We start from the raw sequence: 23,010 nt of genomic DNA, 5'->3' as shown, positions 1-23,010 counted from the left end.
GTAGTGACTTTCAAATAAACTGTGGCAGTGGTGAGGTGCATGGATGACTTGTATGTCTGTAGAATACATTGACTGGTTCTGGATGGGAGCATAAGATGTGCACTGACTTTTTGGTAGGTTTCTGTATTGGGGCATTTGATTGCTAAACAAAATTCCTATGGACCAGTTCTTTTGTTGAAGTCACATTGGGGACCTTTGAGACTCTGCTGTTCATCCTGACCTGGAGTGACATCCTGTGATTTTACCAGCACCAATGGAAGGTGCTCTATTACCTGCTAATTAAGCTTACCTAGGCCCTGTTGTTACACCAGCATGGCCGTTGATTGCAGTGGCTTGATCCCGTGGACCCTGACCTACAGTAAAAACTACTGTGTAGTTTAGATCTGATCACAGTGACCCTAAGATGCAAGAATGGTTTTGGGATGCAGTTGCTTCAAGTATAATACAAAAAGCAGGATTACCAAATGGTCAGACTTGTGGCATAGCAGGCTTTATTTCAGTGTGCTGTTTCACTTCTGGCTGTCTGGGTGAAACAAGCAATCTGGTTTGCTCTGCAAATCACACATGGTAGCAGTCTGGCCTGAGAGCTGCTGGGAGATTGGAGATAAGGCTCAGCCCCTTCAAAAACTTAGAGCCCAAGCTCTGAATGTGGAGGTCATTGGGAGTGCACTGTGGTTTAGATACCATCATCTCACTGTGAACTGGATGACAGGGTGCAGTGCATGACGCTGAGAGAGGATTCCTGGGAACACTCAAGCAGTTCTCAGAAATGACACTTGGAGAGTTTGTAGGCTGCACTTGGCAGCCAGTAACATTAGTACCATGCCTTTGGCATAACTGAGCGAGGCACAAATACCTAATGAGCTCGCTGTGACTTAATGAGCTTAATGGCAAATGAGCTTTGGCTTAATGGCAAAAATGCAGCCCACAGGAACAGAGGAGGAGTTGGCAGAGGTGCTGCCGTGGGACCAGAGAGGCTCTGTGGCATGGGTTTATTTGCAGCTGGTTTGGTGAATTTTACTTATTTTCTGCCCTCTGGCTGAGCTGCATGGGAACGTGCTCAAGTGCACTAGTTTCTTGTGCCCTCCTGTAAACCCTTGATCAGATTTCTTGGAAACCAGGGCATAGGTGAATTGTTTTGTCTGGAGAAGGGCTTGCAGCCTTTCAGTACCTAAAGGGAGCCTGTAAACAGGAGGGGAGTCAACTCTTTGAAAGCGTAGATGACATCAGGACAAGGAGAAATGGTTTTAAGTTGAGGGTGGGAAGATTGAGGTTGGATGTCAGGGGAAGTTCTTTGCTATGAGAGTGGTGAGGTGCTGGAACAGCTGCCCAGAGAGGCTGTGATGCCCCGTCCATCCCTGGAGGTGTTCAAGGCCGGGTTGGATGGGGCCCTGGGCAGCCTGGGCTGCTGTGAAATGTGGAGGTTGGTGGCCCTGCGTGTGGCAGGGGGCTGGAGATTCATCATCCTTGAAGTCCCTTCCAACCCTGGCCATTCTGTGTGATTCTGATGGCCCTGGAAGTGCACAGCCAAGCTAGGGCAGCTGAGCACAACCTGCAGTTGCTCATCAGTGAGGAAAACTGAAGAGGAAATCCAGCATGCCAGGTGTCTGAAGGCTTTTATGCTAATACTATATGAGCCCACCTGTTCTGGCTGTACTGCTGTAGGACTTCTGTATCCAGCATAATAATATTTGTAAAATAGCACGTTAGGTCTTGTTGCTCTTTGTCAAAATTCTGAATGGGTTTCTCATTCCACAATGAAAACTGTGGAACAAGCAAACTGTAAAACCCCCAGTTAATATATATGTATTGAATCCTGAACACCTTGGTGCTGCTTTCTGCCCACATTTGTGTCACCTTACGTGCCAGAAGTGGAACTTTCCCTTCTCAAAGATAGGAGCCTGCTGTCACAAAGTGAGTTCCTGTTTTTCAACTGTCAGACTTCCCCTTTTTTCAGAAATACAGGTGGAGTTGTGCTACTCCTCTATGCTGATAATAAGGCTATACTACTTTTTTTCCCCAATATAACGCAGTTCTTTCCTACAGACCTCTCTTTCTAATTGCTAGGATGCCAGTTAGCTTCTTCAATTCTGCAAACCACGCTTTTAATGTGAACTGTTTGGCAGAGCAGTTGGTAAAGTTACTGGATTTGTAAGGTAAATGCATTTTAGTTGGAACAGAGCCCTGATTTGAGAAGACATTTAAGCACCTGCAAAACTTTCTGCATGAATATTGTCACTAAAATTTCCCCAGTTGATTGTCCTAAGAACCACCTACAAGACAGACTAAAATGCCTATAATTTTGTATTTTGAAGTGAAGATAAAGCTAGTTTTTCCACTAATAATTCAACTGCACACTATTTGGCTGCACTAACCATGATTTACAGGCCTTGGGGCCAGCATATTACATTTTTTTGTTTGAAATTCCTCCCCTGCAGAGATAGAAATTCAGTCATGAGACTGCTGCAGAAAACAGGAGGAAAAGAATCTTGGGTTTTTGTCTGCTCTATCTTTTCCTCCTAAAATATATGACAACTGCCCACTGTTGTGGCTACTGCTGATCTCTTCTATCATGCACTTTCTTGTTGTTATCACATTACCTTTGACCTGGAAGCGTATCAAAATGACTCAAGTTTTCCATGAGAGACTTCAGAAAGATCACATTTTCTGATAACGTACCGTGCCCAGTGATGAGTTGGGGATCAAAGGCACAGCTTGGTAACCTCAAGGAGTGTGAGTTTTCTGCCTCTGTCTGGTTTCATAAAGTTTCCATCTATGAAATGTCACTGTTAGATTACAGCCTCTGCTCCTACCTTTTCCAGGAGTCGCTGCTTTTGGTGGCCAGGCTGCAGGCAACCCAGAGAGGTGACTCATTTCGTAGGCTAAAGCAGGGCTCTGCTGTGTGTGCACCAGGCTCCTTAGCGCTGCTCAAAGGTAGGATCCAGGAGTCTGGATAACTTTTTCCAGGTGAGGAGAATTCAACTTGCCTAGAAACCCACACGTGGCTCCATGTGAGCCATTTGCATTGCCACAGCCCCAGCCTTATTGTAGCAGGTCTGCAGGACGGTAATGCTCCCCATGGGCCAAAAGAGGGCGGGCACTGAACAGGCACACTGCAAGTATCCCAGGCTCTGGGAGCTGCCAGTAGTGCAAGCTCTGCTTAGTCCAAAGTCTTGAGTCTGGGTTGAAGTTAGTCCAGCAGAACTGAAAGGAGCATGTGAGGTTTTGTCTTCTAGTTTCCATCTGCAGCTGAGTTACTGTTCTGTAAGCTTTTTCTTCCCTGGTCTGTGGATGTTGTTCTATGTCATATGATATCCTGCTGAGCAAGAAGGGACTCAACAGATGAATGTCCTTGTGACACTGGGCTTACCATGTGCCCCATCTGCTTCTTCACGTGTCCTGCAGCCCTCCAGAGCTGCTGCTCTGCTCGGGCTCCCTGGCACAGCAAGTCACGCAACCACATGTGAGATAACCCTCCTGTAGCTGTCATGGTATAGTAGAGGGCTCTATAATAAAGACTGGCAGATAGTTATAGCCAAATTCTGTAACAAAAGTGTGAATCCTCTAGCTTATGATGGAGTTATCTACCATGGGATAAAAGGAGCTGATAAGAGAGAGCTAGCAAGGCAACATCTACCTTGATCTATCGTTAGTCATTCAAGAAATTACATAGATTTCATGTGGATAACCTCTTACTTGAAGAATTACATAAATTGCTGTTTTGGTCAATGTCAGGAAACCTGTCTTATCATTGATAACACTGGTAAAAGCAGCATCAGTAGAGCTACTGAACTTTCAAGAAATAATTACATTTGAGAAGTGGTTACTTTGTTTTTTTGTTGTTCCTCCCAACCCCCCACCAGCAGATTGGTAGATCCATTGGCTCCAAAGAAGAAATCCATCTTTCCCAGGACTCTTAATGCATTGTGGCTCCATGCTCAGAATCAAGGCTCTTTTATTGAAGACAGTCCTAAAATGCTGACCCCTTCATTCAAGGCTGAGGAATCAGAGCATTAGAGACCATTCAGCTTGAATTCCAGTATGGTTCCTTGCAGAGTGTCTCTTTGAAGGGACCATGGCAGCAGCAAACTCTGAACCCCAAGGTATTTCTGAGCATCTCAGCTGACAGATTCATCTCTTTACCTGTTCTTGACAGTTTTGTGCCAGCTATGCCTTTTTACTTCATGCAAAAGAGAAAGCATGGCATGAAATGTGCTCAGGCAACCGTGAAGACCACGTTGCTTCTTATGACCTTGTAATTTTGAACACAGGTCATATAGGTTGACAGAAACTGCAGGCCTCTGCTTGCCTAGGAAACTGCAGACTGTGAGGATTACTGGTAGCCAAAATGTCTAGTTTTAGTCAAATGTTGTCCAGTTAATCCTCTAGCTTCTTAATAAAACCACCAAACTGAAGGTGAGGAGATAAGGAACTAGTGCTGATTTGATTAGTGACGTGGTCATTTGTTCTGTCAACAGGTGCAGATCTGGCTCAGGTACCAGCATGAGGCCTGGCAGCATCAACGTGTGTCACACATGGGACTGAGCAAGAAAGGAGTCAGCAGATGAAATGTCAGTACCTCAGAGACAGGTAAGATTAGCTTCAGAAAAACCCCGAAGATTCTGAAGACAGACAATTGAGCTGCCTCTAAAAGGTCACTGCTGACACTAGTGGTTTAGTCTTGCTGTGTTTGTCAGTTTTCTGACTGTAATGTTCCATCATCTGCCAGTGCTTGCACCCAACTGTAGTAGTTCAGCAAGAGTGAGGACATGTGAAGACCAATTCATAAAGCACCCATATTCCAAAAATTGGAGGAAAACAAGCAATTGATTCCTATTGTGATACAGACCAGCAGTATTGCTGTTAGAATGGCCTGGGACGAATCTTAACGTAACCGTGGTCAGGAATTTGACCATGAAGAAATTCTTTAACCATAAAGAAATTCTCTGTATTCCCATCCTGTTCTGACACAAGCTAAGGATAATGTAAATATCTGCAGAGGTGGTCAGGGCTGGTGTGCATTTCAGAAGTGGTCATAATTGATAAGCCTGTAGAACATGTTGCAGCACTCAGTGCTGTTGCCTAATAATTTGACTTGACTGTAAGACTGTAGACTCCTGTGTCCCTCACTGTCTTCAGAGGATGAGGTAGAGGTCTGTGTGCTGCTGACTGCACCTTGTTTTCTAGCCAAGAGAAGCCCTCTGGTCACTACCTGTAATTTCCGTGCGTTGCCCAACACTCATGATTCTGTTTGAATGCACTGGTGGCAGGAACCCTAACACAGGGTACCAGCACTTGGTAGCCAGCTGGGCAGCAGCAGGCTGAGTGTCTCTGGGTTTCTGTGTAGCATGAGTGGCACAGGCTGTCAGTATTATGAGGAGCAGGGCAGTGAGGGAAGAGGAGGGGATCTCCTGCGTGGCTGGCATACAAACTAGCAGGCTTGCAGTTTCAGAAGAACAACAGTTGGCCTTCTGAGGGGGTTTTCTGGGGAAAAAAAAAAAAAGCCAAATCAAACCACTGGTTCTTGACCTTTAGCCTGGCAGCAGCTAGATGGGATGCAGGCTTTTGGCAGAAAGGTTCCACCTAGAAGGATCTATTGCATGCCAAATTTATCTGATTGCTTCCAGCTCGTGACAGGAGCACAGGTAGATAGATGAATAGATCAAGGACCAAGTGAAGCACCTGCTGCTTGACCACTCTGTGAGCAATATGGATGAATATTCAGGAAGAAAGCACAGAGCACAGCAAAGGAACAACGATAGGATCTGTGTGGGAAACTTATTTAGGCATCACTGGCTTGTATTAAACTAAAGAAACAATATAGCAAGCCCTATGAAGAGCAAGTCAAATGCCAAGGTATGGTATTTTCCACTGGAACTCATTTCTCAAGTCTCATTCTCCTTTGCCTTGACCTATGTGTCATCATATGCAGTGTGGAAAAGAATCCATTCCAAGCTCTTTGTGTCTGAATTCACCAGTTCAGTTGAGAACAAGATTGGATTTTAAAGCTTGTCTTTGCTATGCACATAAATGTAACCACAAAAAAGCAAGCTATCTAAACATAAAGCAGTGTTGGAAGCGTGTGTCTGTGTTTGTGTAAAACAAGACTGCGTGAAATTTAAATCCAGCAGCAAGACATGATTACAGGTGATATGTCTGTACCTATGTGTAATTTCAGTATAATTTTGTTGAGGAGCTGTTTTCTGCTACTTGCATCCCAGGAAAGTGAGGACAGAGGATCTGCACGAGTCCCTGCAACTACTCTCAATTATGGCATCAGGGCTGATCTTGGAGCAGTATTATTTCCTCTTGGTTTCGTGGTGTCTGTATGGAGTTACATCAGCTATGAAAATAAGAGTCTGCTGAACCAGTGTGAAGGACTTGAAAACAGTGAACAGAATCAAGAAAATATATGGATGTATGGCCTTAATGTACATTGCATATCCCATAGCTAAATCCTTGAGTGTTTCTGAATTCTCTAGGAGCTATAAGCCAGAATTAAATAGTCTGAAGTTCATGCTGTGCTTTAATTTGCATTAATTATCAATTGTATATCAACTCGCAAAACCCACTGAAAATCGAATTATGTCTTTCTGCATCTTACTCCTCTCCTCATTCAAGTCACTGGCACAAGATTGCTTAGCCCTCTAAGCATCTGATGGTGCAAAGCAGAAGCGTTTCCCCGCCCCTCAAAGAACCAGGAAGAGCAACCACAGGCACCACTACAAAAAGCGCAGTACCTTCCCATAGTCTCAGGTGGAGGAGAATTTTAGCAGGGGAAGTCCTGATAGAAGCCCACCCTTGCTTGCTTTGGGGCTGTAGAGCTTGAGACATGACTGGACGGAGAAGAGAAGTCTGTCTCCTCAATACTCGAGCTCGCTTGCTGCTGGCAATGTACCTGTGGCACTGGGCACAACAGACTCTGGCAATATCGTGCCCTGATGGTGAGCTGAGAGCCATTGCTAAGGATGTAAAGAAATGCTGCCCCAAATGCCTCTCCAGCACAGGTAAGGGAATACGTTTGTCTTCTTTCAGGTGTGTGTGTGTGCTTTGAGTAATTGTGTATTCAAAACAAAACCGCGAGGATTTCCTTTCTGCCCCACTAAATTCAAAGTGTCCTTTAGCTGCAGAGTGGACGTGTGTTGAAGGTTTATGTGCCTGTGCTTCTTGCTCTGTAGTAGGAAAGGGACTGGAGGAGGCAGTGTGTTCATTGTCACAGTGGCAAGGAGGACACTGGACCTGGTGGTGACCATGCAGGAGATAGTGGCTGAATGAGCTTTTAGAAACAATGTCATTCAGTTCCTTACTGAGGCTCCTTCAGGTCAGCAAAGGGATGGAGAAAATTAGTGTGAATGTAGTGAAGGAGAGGATCCCTTCTGCTTTATGGGCTGCCTCTGCTCAGTAGCTGGAGAATTCTTGTTCCATGTGGACAGAAAGGCTGTTCCCTCTCACACAGCACTTGCCAGAGGTGCTATCAGGACCCCAGGGTGTTTCTACTCCAATTGACAGCAAGTGATATAGGGTGCAGTAGGAGAGTCATTGCTTGGTTGGATCTGCTCCAGAATCCCCCACTAGTAATACACAGAGAGAAGCATCCTGAAGCTATTTCTTTTTTTATCTGCCTTCGTTACGTTACCAAAACCAATAAGAGGAGGCCAGAGGTGAGCAGAGGAAACTGTGGGCAGTTCCTGGTAGACCCGTACATTCCATCACCAATCTCAGGAAATAATCTTCACAACTTGCTGTGGGTTTTCAAACGTTTCCCTCATTTATTTATTTTTTTCTTTAGGGTCACAAAACCTTTGAGTTGAATAGTATTTTCCTTGAACTGGTCTCCCACTGTTGAAAGAACTGCTTGATAGAACTGTTTGCTGATGGGATCAAGTAGATGCAATTACTCCTTTGCTTTCGTGAACCCAGGAGCCTCACAATTAGAGATGACATCTGTGGGGAGCAAGCAAAGTTCACAGTAGAATTCCTCTGGAAACAGAGAATAGGAAGCATGTTGGTTTTATGGCTCAGATTTAGACTCCCTTCTTCCAGCAGAGTGTAGGAAGTCACAGCTGCTGTTGGGAAAGGCATGGAAAGGGAACTTGGTCTTCATTGGCCAATGGTCTTTTGAGCATCTCTGCTTTGATGATGTTGAGCTTGGCTGAGAAGAGCTCTGGCAGCATTCTGAGAGCTGACTGGATGGGTTATTAATGTGTTTCGTGTGTATCAGCCAGTCAGATTAATGGTGAAATGCATTTCAGTTAAAAGGCAACTCTAAATTCTCTCTTTCTTCATCGCAGGGGACAACAGCCCATGTGAAGAAGCAAAGGATGCAGACTGCAAGTGTCCTCAGGGATTCAGTTGTACTGATAGGTCCTGTTCCTCCTGCACGAAAACTGAATGTCCAGAGGGCAAGGAGCTGATTAGGCTGGGTAACTAAAGAAACACAAATGTCTCTAAAAGGCAAAGCTTAATATAAGTAGCTTGCTGAGCCACAGTTCCATTCACTTATTTCAATCCACTTTTGGGAATACTTGTGATAATAGAGGAGAGACATGGTGTCTATATCATGGCTTCAGTGACTAAAACCCCTATGTGTCCAAAGATGCAAAACTGGCAACAGCTGCTTGCACATCTCTCCAGGAGTGTGATTCATAAAGCAGAAAGAGCTCTAAGCTGTTGTACCTCGGTGTCTTTCGTTAAAGGCACTGACCACTAACAGTTCATGCTCTCTTTTCTCCTAGGTATCATTCACTATACGTATTCATGTAAACCATGTGAGACAGGAACCTATTCTAATGGTAAGAACAGCTGGTGCCAAAGCTGGACTGAGTAAGTATTGATATTTTTGTTCCATGATGACATGCATGACAAATATGTCAGATGGGGAAATTGAATCGGAGACGAGATCACCAGTGAGATTAAATGATTGGGCTTTTTAAATTCACCAGTACAAATTTATCTTCTGCCTTTTTAGCCAATCTCAAAGCAAACCTTAAAGTAAGCTGCTATGTATTAAGCCTGCTTTTAAGTCCAGCACAAACTGATGCAAAATTATGCCAAATATGGGCATCAATTGCACCAAAAATTGAAATAAATATGCATGGAGACAATTTTGATCTGGTATTATCTTCTTATGGGGCAGCTTTAATTTTACCTGCAATGCTATGAAAAAGAAACAAAGGAAATGAGCTATGGAAAGAGCACTGGGAAGGAAGATAAGAAGCCAAGGAAAAAGGCTGGGGAGGAATGAAAGAAAGGGCAGCAGCATTCTAAATATGACTCTTTCTTCTTCTAGTTGTGAAAGTTCTGGCCTCCTAACAATCAAGCAAGGCAACAGCACACACAATTCATTATGTGGCTACCTGGTTAAATATTTGGACCGAGGTATCAGCTCACAATGCTTTGTTTCTTTGAGCCTCCTCTTTCTTTCTGTGTCTGCAGTTGCTGCCCTCCTGCATAAGTGCTACCCAGAGCTTGCTATCATGCTAGCTTGCTTTGAAAATGACAGTTGTGTTTATGCCAGTATAACACAGGTTAGAGTTGTTGACCCAGGCAACCAGCAATTGTCCTGAGAGCACAGCTAGGAAACTTTCAGTTTTCCACTGAAACTCTGCTGCTTAGCTAGATTTTTCTCAGAAGACAATAGTTGAGTGGGTCATTCACTTCCTTTACAAGTATTTGTTCAGTCCACAACACTCAGAACTGAAACTGTGTGTCTCTTCGTGGATCAAACTGCCCAGGAATGACTGTTTGCAAGCTTTGCAGGTACTGAATATCAGAGAAAGCTTCTGTCTCTACCTTTCCCTTATCCCTAGAGGTACCTTTCAGATCCCTGGGCCCTTCATTTAGAGAAGCTATTAGTGCTGCTGAGAGAAACTGCTGAAAGGTGCTACTTTTAATTTCTGTGAGGCTGTCAGAAGTGTGAAAATTTGGCTTACTGTACTGCTTTTCAAGAAAACATTGAAGGTGAATCCCCCTAAAGAGCAAAAATCAAAACAGAGTAGATAGAGCAAGTGACAGTGCTGCTTTTTTCATGAATGCCTTTTACCACAGATAGCGATCCACTGCACCTTTGCCTGGGAGCACCTGAGTTCTATTGCAAACAACTGCACTGCTTTTACCCCAGGCAAATAAATTTCCACAGAAAGAGGAAGTTAATGATGAAATTTCCTTGGAAGCACAGCCTTTCCTTTGGCATTTGTCTGGGCACGCGTTTTCTTATTCTGTGTTGTATATTGAATTGCAGACAATGTTACAAATGATTCTCGGTACACCACTATGCTGGCCATCCTGACAGCAGTGGGTCTATTTGTTCTCATCTTGCTGACCTTCTTCTTGCATCTCTGCATCTGGTCGCTGAAGAAAGAAAAACACCCCACAGCTGACAGTAAGTGTGCTTTGTGGGCCTCCTTGTGGTTTTTCACTGGAGAACAGTGCGTGCTCCAGATTTAGAAGAGAGTAAGTTGAATAAATAGAGTAGATTCTGATTTGCTGTATGATTTTTGGACTAGTTGCTTGGTTTCGCTATGATGCAGTGCCTCAGCTGTATCTTTGCCCCCCTCCTCAGAGTGGGTCTGTGGTGGAAAAGGTAATGGGGCGAATGAGCTGTATGAAGGCCTCTTGCATGTGCAGTGTTTTTGCTTATTCTCACTGCAGATGTGGAACGTAACATCTCTAGGCTGCCGTTGGCTTCACAACCATCCCACCACAGAGAAGAGACTTACAGCTGCCAGTTTCCAGAAGAAGAACATGGAGACAAAATACTGGAAGAGAAACCTTACTACTTCCAACCTCCAAGTCTCCACTGAGAACAGACAAACTGCAACGTGCTGTGAGAATGAGGAGCTGAGCTCAGCTATAAACCAAACAGGAGGGAGGGACTGGGTGCATAAGCATCATTATGTACATAGAAATAAGGAATGGGTTTGGGGTAAGTTTTCAAAGGATCCTAGAATGGCTTGGGTTGGAAGGGACCCGAGAGATCATCTAGTCCAGCTCCCCTACAGTGGGCAGGGTTGCCAACCACTAAATCAGGCAGTGGGTCAGGCTGCCCAAAGCCCCATCCAGCCTAGCCTGGAACACTTCTAGGGATGGGGCCTTCCATGCTGCAAGCACACACTGCTGATTCATATCCAGCTTTTCACCCACTAGACCCCTCAAGTCCTTCTCTGCAGAGGACTGTTCTCATTGAGTTCTTCTCTCAGTCTGTACACGTAGCTGGGATTGCCCCGACCCAAGTCCAACACTTTGCACTTGGCCTTGTTGAACCTCATTAAGTTCTCATGGGCTCACTTGTCAAACCTGTCCAGGTCCCTCTGGATGGCATTCTTTCCTTCTGCCGTATCAACTGCACCACTCAGCTTGGTGTTGTCTTCAAACTTGATGAGAGTGAGCTCGATCCCGCTGATGAAGATGCTGAAGATCACTGGTCCCAGGATAGACCCCTGGGGGACACCACTCATTGCCAGCCTTCACTTGGACATGAAGCCACTGACCACAACCTTCTGGCTGTGACCATCCAACCAATTCCTTATCCAGTGTATAGTCTACCCTTCACATCTGTCTCTCTCCAATTTAGAGATAAGGATGTGGTGTGGGACCATGTTTTGCTTTGATTCTCCTTAACAAACCTAGCATTTAGAAGCAAAGAACCTGCTAAGTCAGGCTGACATTCTGTTCAGCTGCATTGCTTTGCAAAGTTTATCTGAGCTGTGGGTTTTGTTGTTTGTTTGTTTTTAATTTTGGTGTTGTTGTTGTTGATGCTCTTTTTAATGTTGCTTGGGACCAGGTCATTATTTAAATTATTAAATTATACATCATCATTAAATGACCAGGTCATTGTCATTATTATTCCACTTTGCATCTTCTGCACACTCTTGTGTGGTGCTCCCACGAACTGACAGGTTCATAAAAGACCGATGTTCCACCATCAGTCCCTCCAGGGCTACAGGAAATATAGTATCACCCATAGGCCCCTCCTTGTTAGGCAGCAAAGGACCATTAATTTTAATCCATGGACCACTCTCCAGTTGCAACAGAAGTAAATTTTATCCCTGTTCTCCCCTGTAGCTCAGCCAACCTTTGGTACCTGGAATAATGAATTAAATAAAAGAGGCTTCTGGTAGACTCCATTGAGAATCATGCTGTTTAGAGAAAGACAAGACTTAATGTACTCTGGAGAAAGCTGCTTGGAGTAGGCTGGTGGCTAAACCAATTCTGGACAAAAAGGAGAGTCTGAATCACCTTCAAGTAAAAGTTTATAAATATCTCACATTGCAGCCCTTACAAGGTATTGTCTCCATGGTGAGGGTTGCATGATCTCTTGAAAAGAGGGTCCTGAACAGTGGAATATTTCCTTCCTGACCTAATCATGTAATCATGTAATCTGCTCCAAGGCTGTTTATTTCCATTTGGTCTTTCTTGAAGCCTTCTTCAAAGGACGAGCTTCTTGGCAAGCTTGAATAGACCTAAAGGATTGATTTCATGATTTATGGACATTCTTTTGTTGCTGAACATTTCCTCAGCGATTGTATCAAGAGGAGTTATCTTGTTGCTGTTACTTTTTGTCCTTGTGCACTATGAAATCTTACAACTGGGTGAAATAGTTGTAGGGGGAAATGAAGTTGTAGGGGGAAATGCATTCCTTCATAGCTCCAGTTTTAATCTTCTGTCTTCCCTGTTATTCCATGTAGGACAGCTGATGTCCTTTTACCTTACCTTTCCTATCATATAAAATGGGAAGAGTGATAGTTCTTAAAAGCATATTGTGAAACTTAATTAGTACTTTCAGTGTATTTTTGCCTTCTTTGATCCTTCTGCTGTTAATTTGTGCATTGCTGATAATTTTTCCTGTAGGTATTGCCATGTAAAATTCATTTCAAAAGTGTTTTCTTCCATTGCATTGAGAAATATGCAGATTTTTAACTGAGGTGAACTGGAGATTCATGAAAGGTGCCAAGCATTGGACTGGATGAGACAGGACTTAGTTTGATGTGTGAGTTTTACACTTAGTTTGAAGCATAAGATTGGCTCTGCCTTTTAGGCAGGTGCTCCATGGGATTTAATATACTTCTGAAGTCTGAACTCCTGGTCAAGGCTCTTCTTACTGTTTCTGTGCTGGCCATGTTTACTCTCTGCTCTGTATGGACCCTTCATTTTTTAATATAGCATGTTTTTCAATCAGATTTTGGGTGATGACCCTTTGTGAAGGTAAAATAAACTCAACAATTGAATTAAATGTGTATTTGATATAATTAAGCAAACTGGAAAGAAAAGATTTTCATCTTTAGGTCATTTCATAGTTCCTGAGAGCAATACAGTTTTACTTTGCCATCTCACTTCTGTCTTGCAGAACTTTGGCTATTGCAGTAGCGTGCCCCCAAACTCCTCTGTCATATTTCTGATGGTTGAACTTGTGAGTTTTCTCCTTTTTATCAATAACATTTCCTGACTGGTGGCTAAGCCGGAATTTCAGCTACCAGCAACCAAAGTAACAGGAAACTCTGCTGGCCACTTTTTCTGTTGCTGACAGTGGCAGAGAAACAGCAACATTATGGGCTAAACAAATGACAGAAGATACTGTCTGGAGGAAGAAAGACTCAAGCATCTAGATGAAGTCCCTGCCTATGGCAACATATTGGGCAAATTCTGGTGAGGAGTGGAAGACTTCCTGGGCTGTGGGTGTTGAACAGCCAACAATTACTGCCAGTTAATACTGAAACATGATGAACAGAGCCATAATATACATGGGAAATTTGCACAGTGGCCTCTCTGATTTCTATATGCCTACCTTGAAGAGCAGTTCTACTTCATACTTACCTAACCACCTGCCTTCATGGCTGGTAATTGATGGAAAAAGCAACCGATTTCCTGACTTCTTAGAGCTCAAATTAAAAGGGAAAAACCCAAAGCGTGAATCATTTAAGCCTTGGAGCATTCCAGTAAAGGAGCTGTACTTTGCATCAAAGAAAATGAAAGCTATCAGTTCAGAAGAGTGAGCTTGTGAGAAATCACTGTTTCAGTTTCCATTCAGAAAGAGCCATAGGTTCATTTTATCAGTGCTCACTTGTAGCATTTTGGTAACATTTGGGTTGAACTGTAGCCTAATTTTCAGCTCAATCCCAGTGTTTATAGTTTCTCAAGCTCTCAGTTGAGCTTCAGCTTGATCACTGACGTGGGCTTTGCTGAAGAGATGCTTTTCCCTCAAATCATTCGCATCCACAGAATGTCTACAGCTAGATTTTTTGCTTGAATCTACTCAGAGAAAGCCCTGAAGGAGTGTAAATGTGTAACAAACTTCACCCTGTTAAAACAAAAAGCTTTTAAACTTTGACTATGACGAAGTTTGATACTTAGAAGTGGCTTGAAGACCTTCCCACACAGTTTTAGGAGACGCAGGGTGGCAGTTGGGAGAACAAGGTAATACCCCTTACTGCAGTCATTTGCTTAATCTCAAACTGCTGTGTGCATTACACATACAGGCTCAAAAAGATTTGATGATAAGAGATGATCAGAGGTGGTTGGGGCCCCACTGAGCCCTGGGGATTTCTAAATATTTTAGCTGCAATAAAAAAAACAAGAGTGAAAGAGTAACAGGATAAGAGAATTGCCTGAGGTACAGAAATGTATTCTCATAGCACAGGTTTTGCTCAAACAGAAAGTCACTAAAGATTTGTGCATGCAGTGTTTTGTTATGCTGACTTGTCTGCTCGTGTTTTCTGCAAATTATTAGGATTTTGAAACTGGAGAAGGTAAAAGAAAGTATTTTCACAGGGCTTCCTTCCTCTTTTTCTTTCTTTCTTTTTGTTTTCTTCTCAAAGAAAGGGAAATTACACCTGTTTTTCTGAATAACTTTTGATTTTCTTTTTTCCCCAGGGTTCAGTCCAACATGGCAGAAGTTGGGAGAGCTTATGAGAAAGAGGCATAATTTATTTTGCTTGTGGACATACTTTTCTTTGTTTTTCCCACATCTGTCGATGCATCTGGTTTTACAGTATAGCCAGCTTTCCATTTTCTTGATTTACAAGAGGCCAGCGTAGGCTGCATAGATGGAAAGCTGGGATAAAAGAGGGACCATGGGACCATGCAAATCTTTTTCAGGTGACTTTGCAGACATCCCCTGGGTGATCAGCCTGCAGCTAACTGAGAACACGTGTATGAAATGAAATGCTTAATTATTCTGGTTTGCAGCAATGCTTCATTTTCCTTGCCAGGAAAATGATGCAGAGTGTAAAGATGATTCTGAAGGTGTTCAAAATCTGAATGAAGTTCTGTGAAAGGATTAAAATGAATAGATGCAATTTGACCTGGCCCCACTTGAAGTGTTTGGGTTGTTTGTCTTGGAGGGCAGAAGGCAATAAGGAGAATGTGGGGACATGTCCTTGGTTAGGGCAAGCAAGAAAAGCAATTGGCAAGAGATTATTCACCACAGAGTACTGCTCTGTGCTGCCATCCGAAGAAAAGCCATGGTTTTTCAAAGCAATGCCTACTTGAATGAGGCTGGAAAGTTGTTAAGTGTGAATGCTGCTTTCTATGCATGGTTTAAGCACAGGTTAATGGTTTTATTTGTATTACTTACAGAGTATTTTACAATGTTCTTTTTTTTTTTTCCTGAAAAGGATCAGGCAATAAATATAGCAAGCAAATTGAGAAGGGTTTCTCATTGAGGCATATGTACAGCTGAGGTCAGAATCACAAGGCATCAATTGCAGTGGCTCATTCAAAGCAGCAGCCAGTGAAGAATCATTCATCTGCAGGTCCTTATTCACCTCTCAGTCTGAAAGAAGCTTGGTTTCCAATTTCTAATCGCCTCCTATTCATTCTGCAGCTTCTTCACTTTCTATTGGGATTGTATTCAGGTACCTTCTTCCTGTCACTGCATGCCGACGTCCTGATGATGATGCCAGGATTTCTTAGGGATGATTGGTGGTGGCTGAAGTGTCACAGTATCAAGGTTTTTCTCTGGCTGGAACAGATAGCCAGAACATGTTTTGGTCATGTGAATATACTGTTTGTAACGTGACTGTTATCTGCCAAATATTTGTACACTAGAGAGACACAAACTGGTCTGAAAAAAATACCTTCTGTAGGTGGAAGAGTAATTTTTCATAATCTTCTGCTGTGGAACAATTGATAAGGATTGGTTCTGTCAGGCTTCCTGCAAGACATCAGCAGGGAGCAGTTAGGAGCTGGATGCAAACGCCTATGGCAAGGGAAGTCACAAGGGCTGTTCCCACACAAGGTTAGATCCCCTCCCTACAGCCAGCATCCTACTGCCAAGTCGATTTGGCTTTTAACCACAAGAAGGCTGAGATTCCCCATGATAGAAAAGATGGAGGTCTTGGAGGGAAATGTGGAGAGCTATTACAGCTTAGCAGCCAGAAACCTAAGAAGCCCGTAAAGAGCATCTGTCTGGTTGCAGCTAGAAGCGGAATCTGACTTTGACTGGATACTGTCTCCTGTGGTAGATCCAAATGTCACATCTGTGAGGAGGATTCTGTGCTGAATCTGTGGGCACTGGAAGGCTTTTTGTTTCTTATAAAAGCAGTCTTTCCTTCCAGAAAATGCTACTGGACTTACCTGTAATTTCAAGCTGTAACCTCCCCAGCACAGTGGATTTCTCCTTTCCCTGGATTCCCATCAAGGGGAGTTTTCCCTTCAGAAATGAAAAGAAAACACTGCTTTTCTATGCTTTCTTCCTTTTTTTTCCCCTGCTGTTTATTTTCATCACCCAGAGCTGCTCACCAGATCTCAGTTCTGTACTTATTTGACCATTTCTACTGTTGCCTGTTACCTCATACGTGACTGTAGTTCTCTCCTCATCCACAGAGAGAAAAAGCAGGTCTTCTGGGAACAGGATCAGCAGCCTTTCCTTAGGATCCTGTGGAAAAGGGGTGACTAGAGACATCATGACAACACTTCAAAATGTGGAGCTGCCTGCAGCACCTTAGCTACTGTGCCAGCCAGACACTGTTCTTTGTATCAGTCAGCTTGGGTAAGATCTCACAGGATGAGCTGTGTTGTTTATATTTTTCAGAAATACATTCCCATAATAGAATGTTTGGAAAACTCTGTCCTTCCTGTGTAATGGGAAGGGGATGGACTCCCCCTCCCAGTTTCTTTGGAAGTTGAGTGCAACTGCCTGGACAGAGTTCTCAGAAGTGGCTCTCCGAAAAACACCCTTCTGCATTTCCTTTTGTCTGTTTAATGCCGCGGGACTTTCAGCATAATTAACCTTATGCTACCTTTTCTGTAGCCTGCCAAAGGCATAGCAACACCAGGAACAACAGTCATAATGCTGCAAAACATTTTTTGGGGAACTACGCTTTATAGCTTTTATTTATTTGCACCAGTCCCACGTGAACCCTTAGTGAAACCTCAAGTGGTTTGAACCTGGCCAAAGCCACCCAATATCAGAGCACAATGTTACCTCTGTGCAGCCAGTAGCCATCTGCACCATGGTCAGATGCTGAATCCTTCCCAGGTGTTGAATTGGTTTTCCTTCCCATTTCAGAATGGTGTTGCACAAGAGATGTCTCATCAGCGCTCTTTTCTTCCACTGCTCATCACACGGCACCTTCATCAATTATTATTATGATTTTTTTTAAAGATGAAGCAAAGGGTGATAAAAGACAAAGTATGATGTTTATCGGGATTACAGGGCGGTAAAAATATTTAGGTTATCCAAAACAGAAGATAGGTATGGCTGAAGTACAGTGCTGCCCCATAGACCGTGCCATGCTAGACATCAAGGGCAGCTGAGCAGATATTTAAAGAGGGAAACCTCAATTGCACTGTTAATACATAGCACGAGGAAGAGGGAGAAAGGCAAGTTGGCTTTCCAATTAATTCGTTCACTTTAGGAACCTGAGCTTAGAACGACGTCGAGGAAAGCTTTGGGGAGGGCATTGAACACCCTTAGCTGCATCCACGCGGTGCTAGCAGCGTAATCCTGCCATCTTGTGACTCTTGTGGATGTTGCAGTGTGTTTTGTATGTATTTATGTCTGTGTGACAGCATGTATTGAAGAGTGTCTTTGTTTTTTTTTGTGTTTTTTGGCTGTAACTAAGAGGAACATTTATATATATGTATATTAGCAGTGTAGCAGCTACATCTCATGAAGAAAAACAATCAGCAGCGTGTCAAAAACCTCTCCTGAACTTAGAGCAGCATTTGCAAGTGTTTGGTGAAAAAGCGTTGTGGGTAGCAAGTTTATTTTAGCCCAGATAGAATCTACAGCATTCTTGAATAAAGTTACTGTTCAGTTTCAGCCCGTATTCTAAAGATCTCTGAAAATCCATTTCCAGAGCTGCCACCGTTTCCTGTTTTCATCCCCTTCTCTTTACATCTACTCCCCACCGACTTACCAGGAAAGAGATATTATTGGTGGGACTGGCTGAGTAGTTGGCATTTGCCATCTTGATTTGGTTCTGGAGGTGTTGAATCCATTTGTCAAAGTCGGCTGAGTTTTGGCAGCAAATGAGCCGGGACTCCATCATGGGCCCTGTGCAAAGACACAACGTGCCCTGCCTCTGAAGAAGGATGGCATTTGAACCCAGTGGGTGAATTCTGTGACTGTTGCAGCCCTTACAGAAGCTGTCCAGCAGGCTTACCAGAAATTTCAAACGTGCAGCTGATGGCAGTCACAACCTCCCTCAGGTGCATCCCAGCAAGAGGAACGAGACCCTGGAGTGATGGGAAAGGTGTTAAAAGTCAATTGGTAAGGATAACCAAGAATGATGTAGGAAAGCACTGTGTGTGAAATACATCCGATTTCATCTGCCTTGCGGCCTCTTTAATTCCTCCCCCATGCTCCCCAGCCATGCCAGAAAAGAAGATGTTCATATTAAGGACAAAGCAACCTTGTCCTCATTTTGTCTTTTATTTCATTACATGATCACTTTTCTGTGCCATTCTCTTGCTCCACTCAGCTGGACGTGGAACTTTATCATCTCCAGTGTTATACAGCTCAGTTCCTGCAGCTGGAAGTCTCTTAATTTGTCTTTTTCCCTCACATTTAGGATCCACAGACATGTACCAACGCCATTGGGAGGCACTGCAGTGCTGAGGGCTGCTCTCCTGGATGCATCTCTTTGCTACCCTGTGCCTGCCCACTCCTGTACCTTTCCTAACTCTCCTTCTCCTGTCGCCTCCTGTTCTTATCACCTTCTCTTGACGCCTTCTGGTTGATGCTTAGCTCTCTGGTAGGGAGCTGCACTCCCTCTCCTTGGGGAAGCAAAATGGATGTGATAAGAGGCCAGCTAAAATTACAGAATATAATATAAATAGAAACTGGCACTTCCTCTTCAATCTCTGGAGCAGACGCTCTTCACTATTCAAAATAAGCTGAAAAAGAGGATTTTGAGCTACTGTCCTAGAAAATATGCCAAAACTCCACTGAAACCAGTGAAGTGCCTGCCTTAGTTGATGGGGCCAGGACATGTGAGCTCCATCCTGAGCCTTGCTCTTGGCACAGCACCGAGAAGGAAGCTTTCCTTTTGCCATGCATATGCTAGAGCTGTGAGCAAAGAGATATTTGGGAAATCTTGACAGTGAGCGTGACTGCAAGACACAGAAGGATTCTTGTGCTTTACCTCATAAACAAATGCCTTCTTTGTGTGATCCACAGAAAGAATCAGCAAGTGGAAGGAGGTCAGCACAAGGTAGCGTTCAGACATCTCCTGTTGGAATAAGACCAGTCACATCTTTCCTCCATAACATTTCAATTTTTTTTTTTTAAAGGAAAAGGAAATTGCATTTCTTCAAAGCTCTCCACTTTCCCTTCCTCTCTCCTCATGCAATATTGGTACATCACCACATGCAGTGCTGATTGATTGACAGCTGTCTGCAGGTTGATGGGGAGCTCTGCAGTGTCAAACTGCTGGGTTGGCCTGCACTACTACATCACAGCTTGGCTGAAAGCATTTAAGATTGAGCTGGACCAGGCTCGGAGCACCCGAGTTAGCTGTGGGTTTCCCTGTTCACTGCAGGGGAGTGGGACCACATGACCTTCAAAGGTCCCTTCCAGCTCAAATGATTCTATGACTCTTCTTTGTAATTTTATTTTGTCTTCCCAGATAAATGAGCATGTGCTTAAAAGAGGCGTGAGTCCATGGCAAAGTCAGGACAGGTCTCAGTTCCCTCTTCTGGTTTCAACACCACTGTAATGGCTGTCACACCTCAGTGCTGTCACCACTCAGCTCCAGTTCCTGTGGAGGGGGCTTGAGCGTCACACGTACAAATTTGCAACCATCACAATGTTGTCTCGTAGGGGAAAAGAATAAAAAAAGCCTTCTGACAAAAAGGACATTTTTATCAGAGTGAATGAACAAAAAGTCGTGCTGCTCAGGCAAGTGGCTATGAGATCCTTTCAGCTCTTGCTGGCACTGGTGGAATGAAAGTTGAATGTAATAGCGTTAACTCTTGGGGGGAGCAGGGGGAAGTCAGGGCAAATTGTGGCTTTGGTCAAGCACTGGTTTGACAGTAATTTGGATAGGATACTTGAAATTCAAATGTAGCTCATGTTTTGTCTCCCAAGTGAAAAATCCCCTGCATATTACCATGGTCATATTGTGATGATGATTACCTCCATGTGATAACTTCTCAGAAAAACCCAGGAGGACCAAACAATCTCCCCAGGAGAAAGGATTTTCCTGCCTTCCCAGCCAGCGATGGGCTGAGCGATCAGCAAGTCCAGCAGTTCTTCCTGTGTTTTTCCCCACAGTGCTTCTGCCTGGAAAAAAAAGAAAGACAAAATAGTGAGTATTTCTTCCTGAAATCGTGCTGGGAATCATGCTGTAGAGATAATCAGAAGAGAAAAAATGGAATCTAGAGTCAAGCGATGCTGATATATAAATAAGGTAAAAGAGAGAACGGGTAATTTTGCAGTCCAGACCACAGGAGGTTTGGATGTTGACATATATATGTGCCTTTATAGAACATTTCCTCTCTCAGTGCATGCTCTCAGCAGTGGGATAAAGCACGGTCCTAGGAAATATGGTGATGGACTTTCTTGCACGTGGATTTGTTGAGCAAAAACTGAGACAAACTGATTTCTTCCCTGGTGTACTACATATGAATCTTTGCCTGTGTATCGTACTCACCCCTTCTGTCTTTGTGGGAATTGCAAGGTCCTTAGGTTGGAGGGGTCCCTCACTCTGGCCGTCTGAAATGGACCATTTTCTGTAATGGAAGAGATTGTGGAAAGGCATAGGAAAGCATTTACGTGTGTGGTTTGAAAGAGAGAGAATAATTCATGCTCAGTCAGCAGACACACTTCTGGATTTCTGGCGTGAATTTTGTGTATTATAGAGTATTCTATTTTAAGCTGGAATGCTGGCTGGGTGCAGCTCAGTGAAATCTAGGGGGAAAAAAATGCAGCAGATGCAGAATCGGAAAACAGGCATGTCAAGGATAGCAAAGCTGAAGTTATAATGAAAATACTGTCAAAGGTCCCTTTACTTTAAGCAAGAATCATGGCCTAAAATTCATCAGAGCATTTAGACTCCCGGTTTTCCCCTGGCATTGTGTGGGAAGGGCTTGCAGAGATGCTGAGGGCACTCTGTGCACCTGCCTTAATAGCAGTTCCTGGTGAAATTATGGAACAAAATGCAGCTCAGCGTAGATATAAGAGACCACAAGAAAGAGGAGGGGAAATGTGTTTTATTTCTCTTTGTGGTAGGTAAGGAGGTACAGACAACGGCCTCATCTGCATTGGGGGCTAGCTAAGGGGGAGAAACCGTGGCTTATTTGGGATGTTGCTGAACCTTTGTGACTGGAGGTTGAGGGCATCTGCCAAGCAAGATGTGGGAAGGGCTGAGGCTGCCGATGGCTCTGAGCCTCCTGCCAGGCCTGCAGGCTGACCCTGCTGTGTGATGGGGCCCCAAACCATCTGCTTCCAACAGAGCACGAGCTCTGGGGGTGGTGGTGATTGCCCCAATAGAAGGGTTGCCTCCATGGCAGGAGGAGATGAGGCTGTGTCACCTAACGGGGCCTGTTAAGGAGAAGGAAGCAGGCTCTGTTGAGAAGAAGTATCTGACATTTAGCTTTACTGTAAATTCTGGCTAGAAAAGGGGAAGAAGAGAAAGCTCTCAAGCGAGTCATATTTAGCAAGCAAAAACAGCCACTGGGTCACAGTTGCCAGCAATAGATGCCCTTCTGTTTGCACAAAGACCGTCAGTGTTTCTCGCCCCTCGAAGCACTGCTCCCTACCTGGTCCTGCCTGTCTTCAACAGCTCCACCTCATCCTGGCTTTCTCCTGCAGAACCAGCATGCCTGGCTCTCAGGCTGCAGCATCCCATGCTGGCTCAGCAGCCGCCTCGTCCTCCGGCGCTGTCTTCAGAGCGCTGCTGCAGCGCAGGGATGGCATGAATGGCAGGCAGGGTGAGCACAGGAAGGAAGCACGCATGCACCTTGCTGTTCATTTACATCTTCTTAGCTTAGAAGTGGCAGCACCCGGGATGTGAAAGCGTTTCCTGTGGCTTTTAAAGCTCTCTCCCCCCTTCTTGTCTCCTAGGTCCCCCAGGCGCCGCTGCTTCCTTCAGAGCTGATGGCCTGATGCGATAAGCGTGTGCTGCTGTGTAGCTGTCAGCTCAGCCAAACGAAAACCGAAAGAGTTCTTAGTGAAATGAGGTTAAATGTGCGAGGAACATCTGGTGAGGGAGGAGCTGGCTGTGCAGCTGGAGACGAGCTATGGGCAGCTGCAGGACCAGCTGAGGGGGTTCTGCGCTAAGCCTTGGATTTGGTCTTTCAGCAGCTCTCCTTGCCTCTTTATAAAAGGACTTGATTGAGTGTTCTGGGTTGCAGTGTCAGATCAGCATTGCTTTTGGAAGGATGGGGTTTGGCGTGTCTCGTTTTCTGTAACTTCTCTGTTGGCTGACTGATGGAAGCGTTGCTTTCTACAGAACTATTGGCACTCACAGTTACTGGTTTTCTTAGCTGAGGTTGATACCAGTCTGTTTCTACCAGGTGAAAAAGAGCATAGCATGCATAGCACATAGAGCATAACAGCATAGCACA

At 44.2% G+C, this 23,010-nt stretch overlaps 2 protein-coding genes across 3 annotated transcripts; one reads left to right on the top strand and one right to left on the bottom strand.

Annotated features, from left to right (window-relative positions):
• Positions 1 to 6,582: 6,582 nt before the first annotated feature.
• Positions 6,583 to 11,736, top strand: TNFRSF18 (TNF receptor superfamily member 18). 2 transcript variants are annotated; one of them, XR_006181144.1, is made up of 7 exons: positions 6,583 to 7,007; positions 8,292 to 8,423; positions 8,736 to 8,823; positions 9,290 to 9,378; positions 10,241 to 10,381; positions 10,651 to 10,878; positions 11,304 to 11,736. XR_006181144.1 is itself a non-coding variant. In XM_042883287.1 (6 exons), the coding sequence occupies exons 1-6, from the start codon at positions 6,833 to 6,835 to the stop codon at positions 10,800 to 10,802; spliced, it is 777 nt and encodes a 258-aa protein (XP_042739221.1). In that variant the 5' UTR covers positions 6,583 to 6,832; the 3' UTR covers positions 10,803 to 10,951. The 2 variants fall into 2 exon arrangements, 1 of the variants encoding a protein (XP_042739221.1); XM_042883287.1 differs by lacking the exon at positions 11,304 to 11,736 and having other exon boundaries at positions 10,651 to 10,951.
• A 3,811-nt stretch (positions 11,737 to 15,547) lies between these two features.
• On the bottom strand, positions 15,548 to 22,361 carry LOC122186533 (probable pleckstrin homology domain-containing family N member 1). Its single transcript, XM_042883297.1, has 11 exons — positions 22,204 to 22,361; positions 21,096 to 21,174; positions 20,579 to 20,725; positions 19,587 to 19,673; positions 18,606 to 18,678; positions 18,360 to 18,496; positions 17,423 to 17,569; positions 16,787 to 16,873; positions 16,573 to 16,648; positions 16,074 to 16,150; positions 15,548 to 15,958 (listed from the first exon to the last, which is right to left on the bottom strand). Exons 1-11 carry the CDS (start codon positions 22,290 to 22,292, stop codon positions 15,866 to 15,868), a joined length of 1,092 nt encoding a protein of 363 aa, XP_042739231.1. The 5' UTR covers positions 22,293 to 22,361; the 3' UTR covers positions 15,548 to 15,865.
• Between the last annotated feature and the right edge of the window lie 649 nt (positions 22,362 to 23,010).

This window comes from Lagopus leucura, unplaced genomic scaffold (assembly GCF_019238085.1).
Source record: "Lagopus leucura isolate 7727_CA_CO unplaced genomic scaffold, USGS_WTPT01 Super-Scaffold_100037, whole genome shotgun sequence".
Taxonomy (NCBI): domain Eukaryota; kingdom Metazoa; phylum Chordata; class Aves; order Galliformes; family Phasianidae; genus Lagopus; species Lagopus leucura.
Note: the sequence above shows the minus strand (reverse complement) of the source record. Positions and strands in the feature narration are given on the sequence as shown.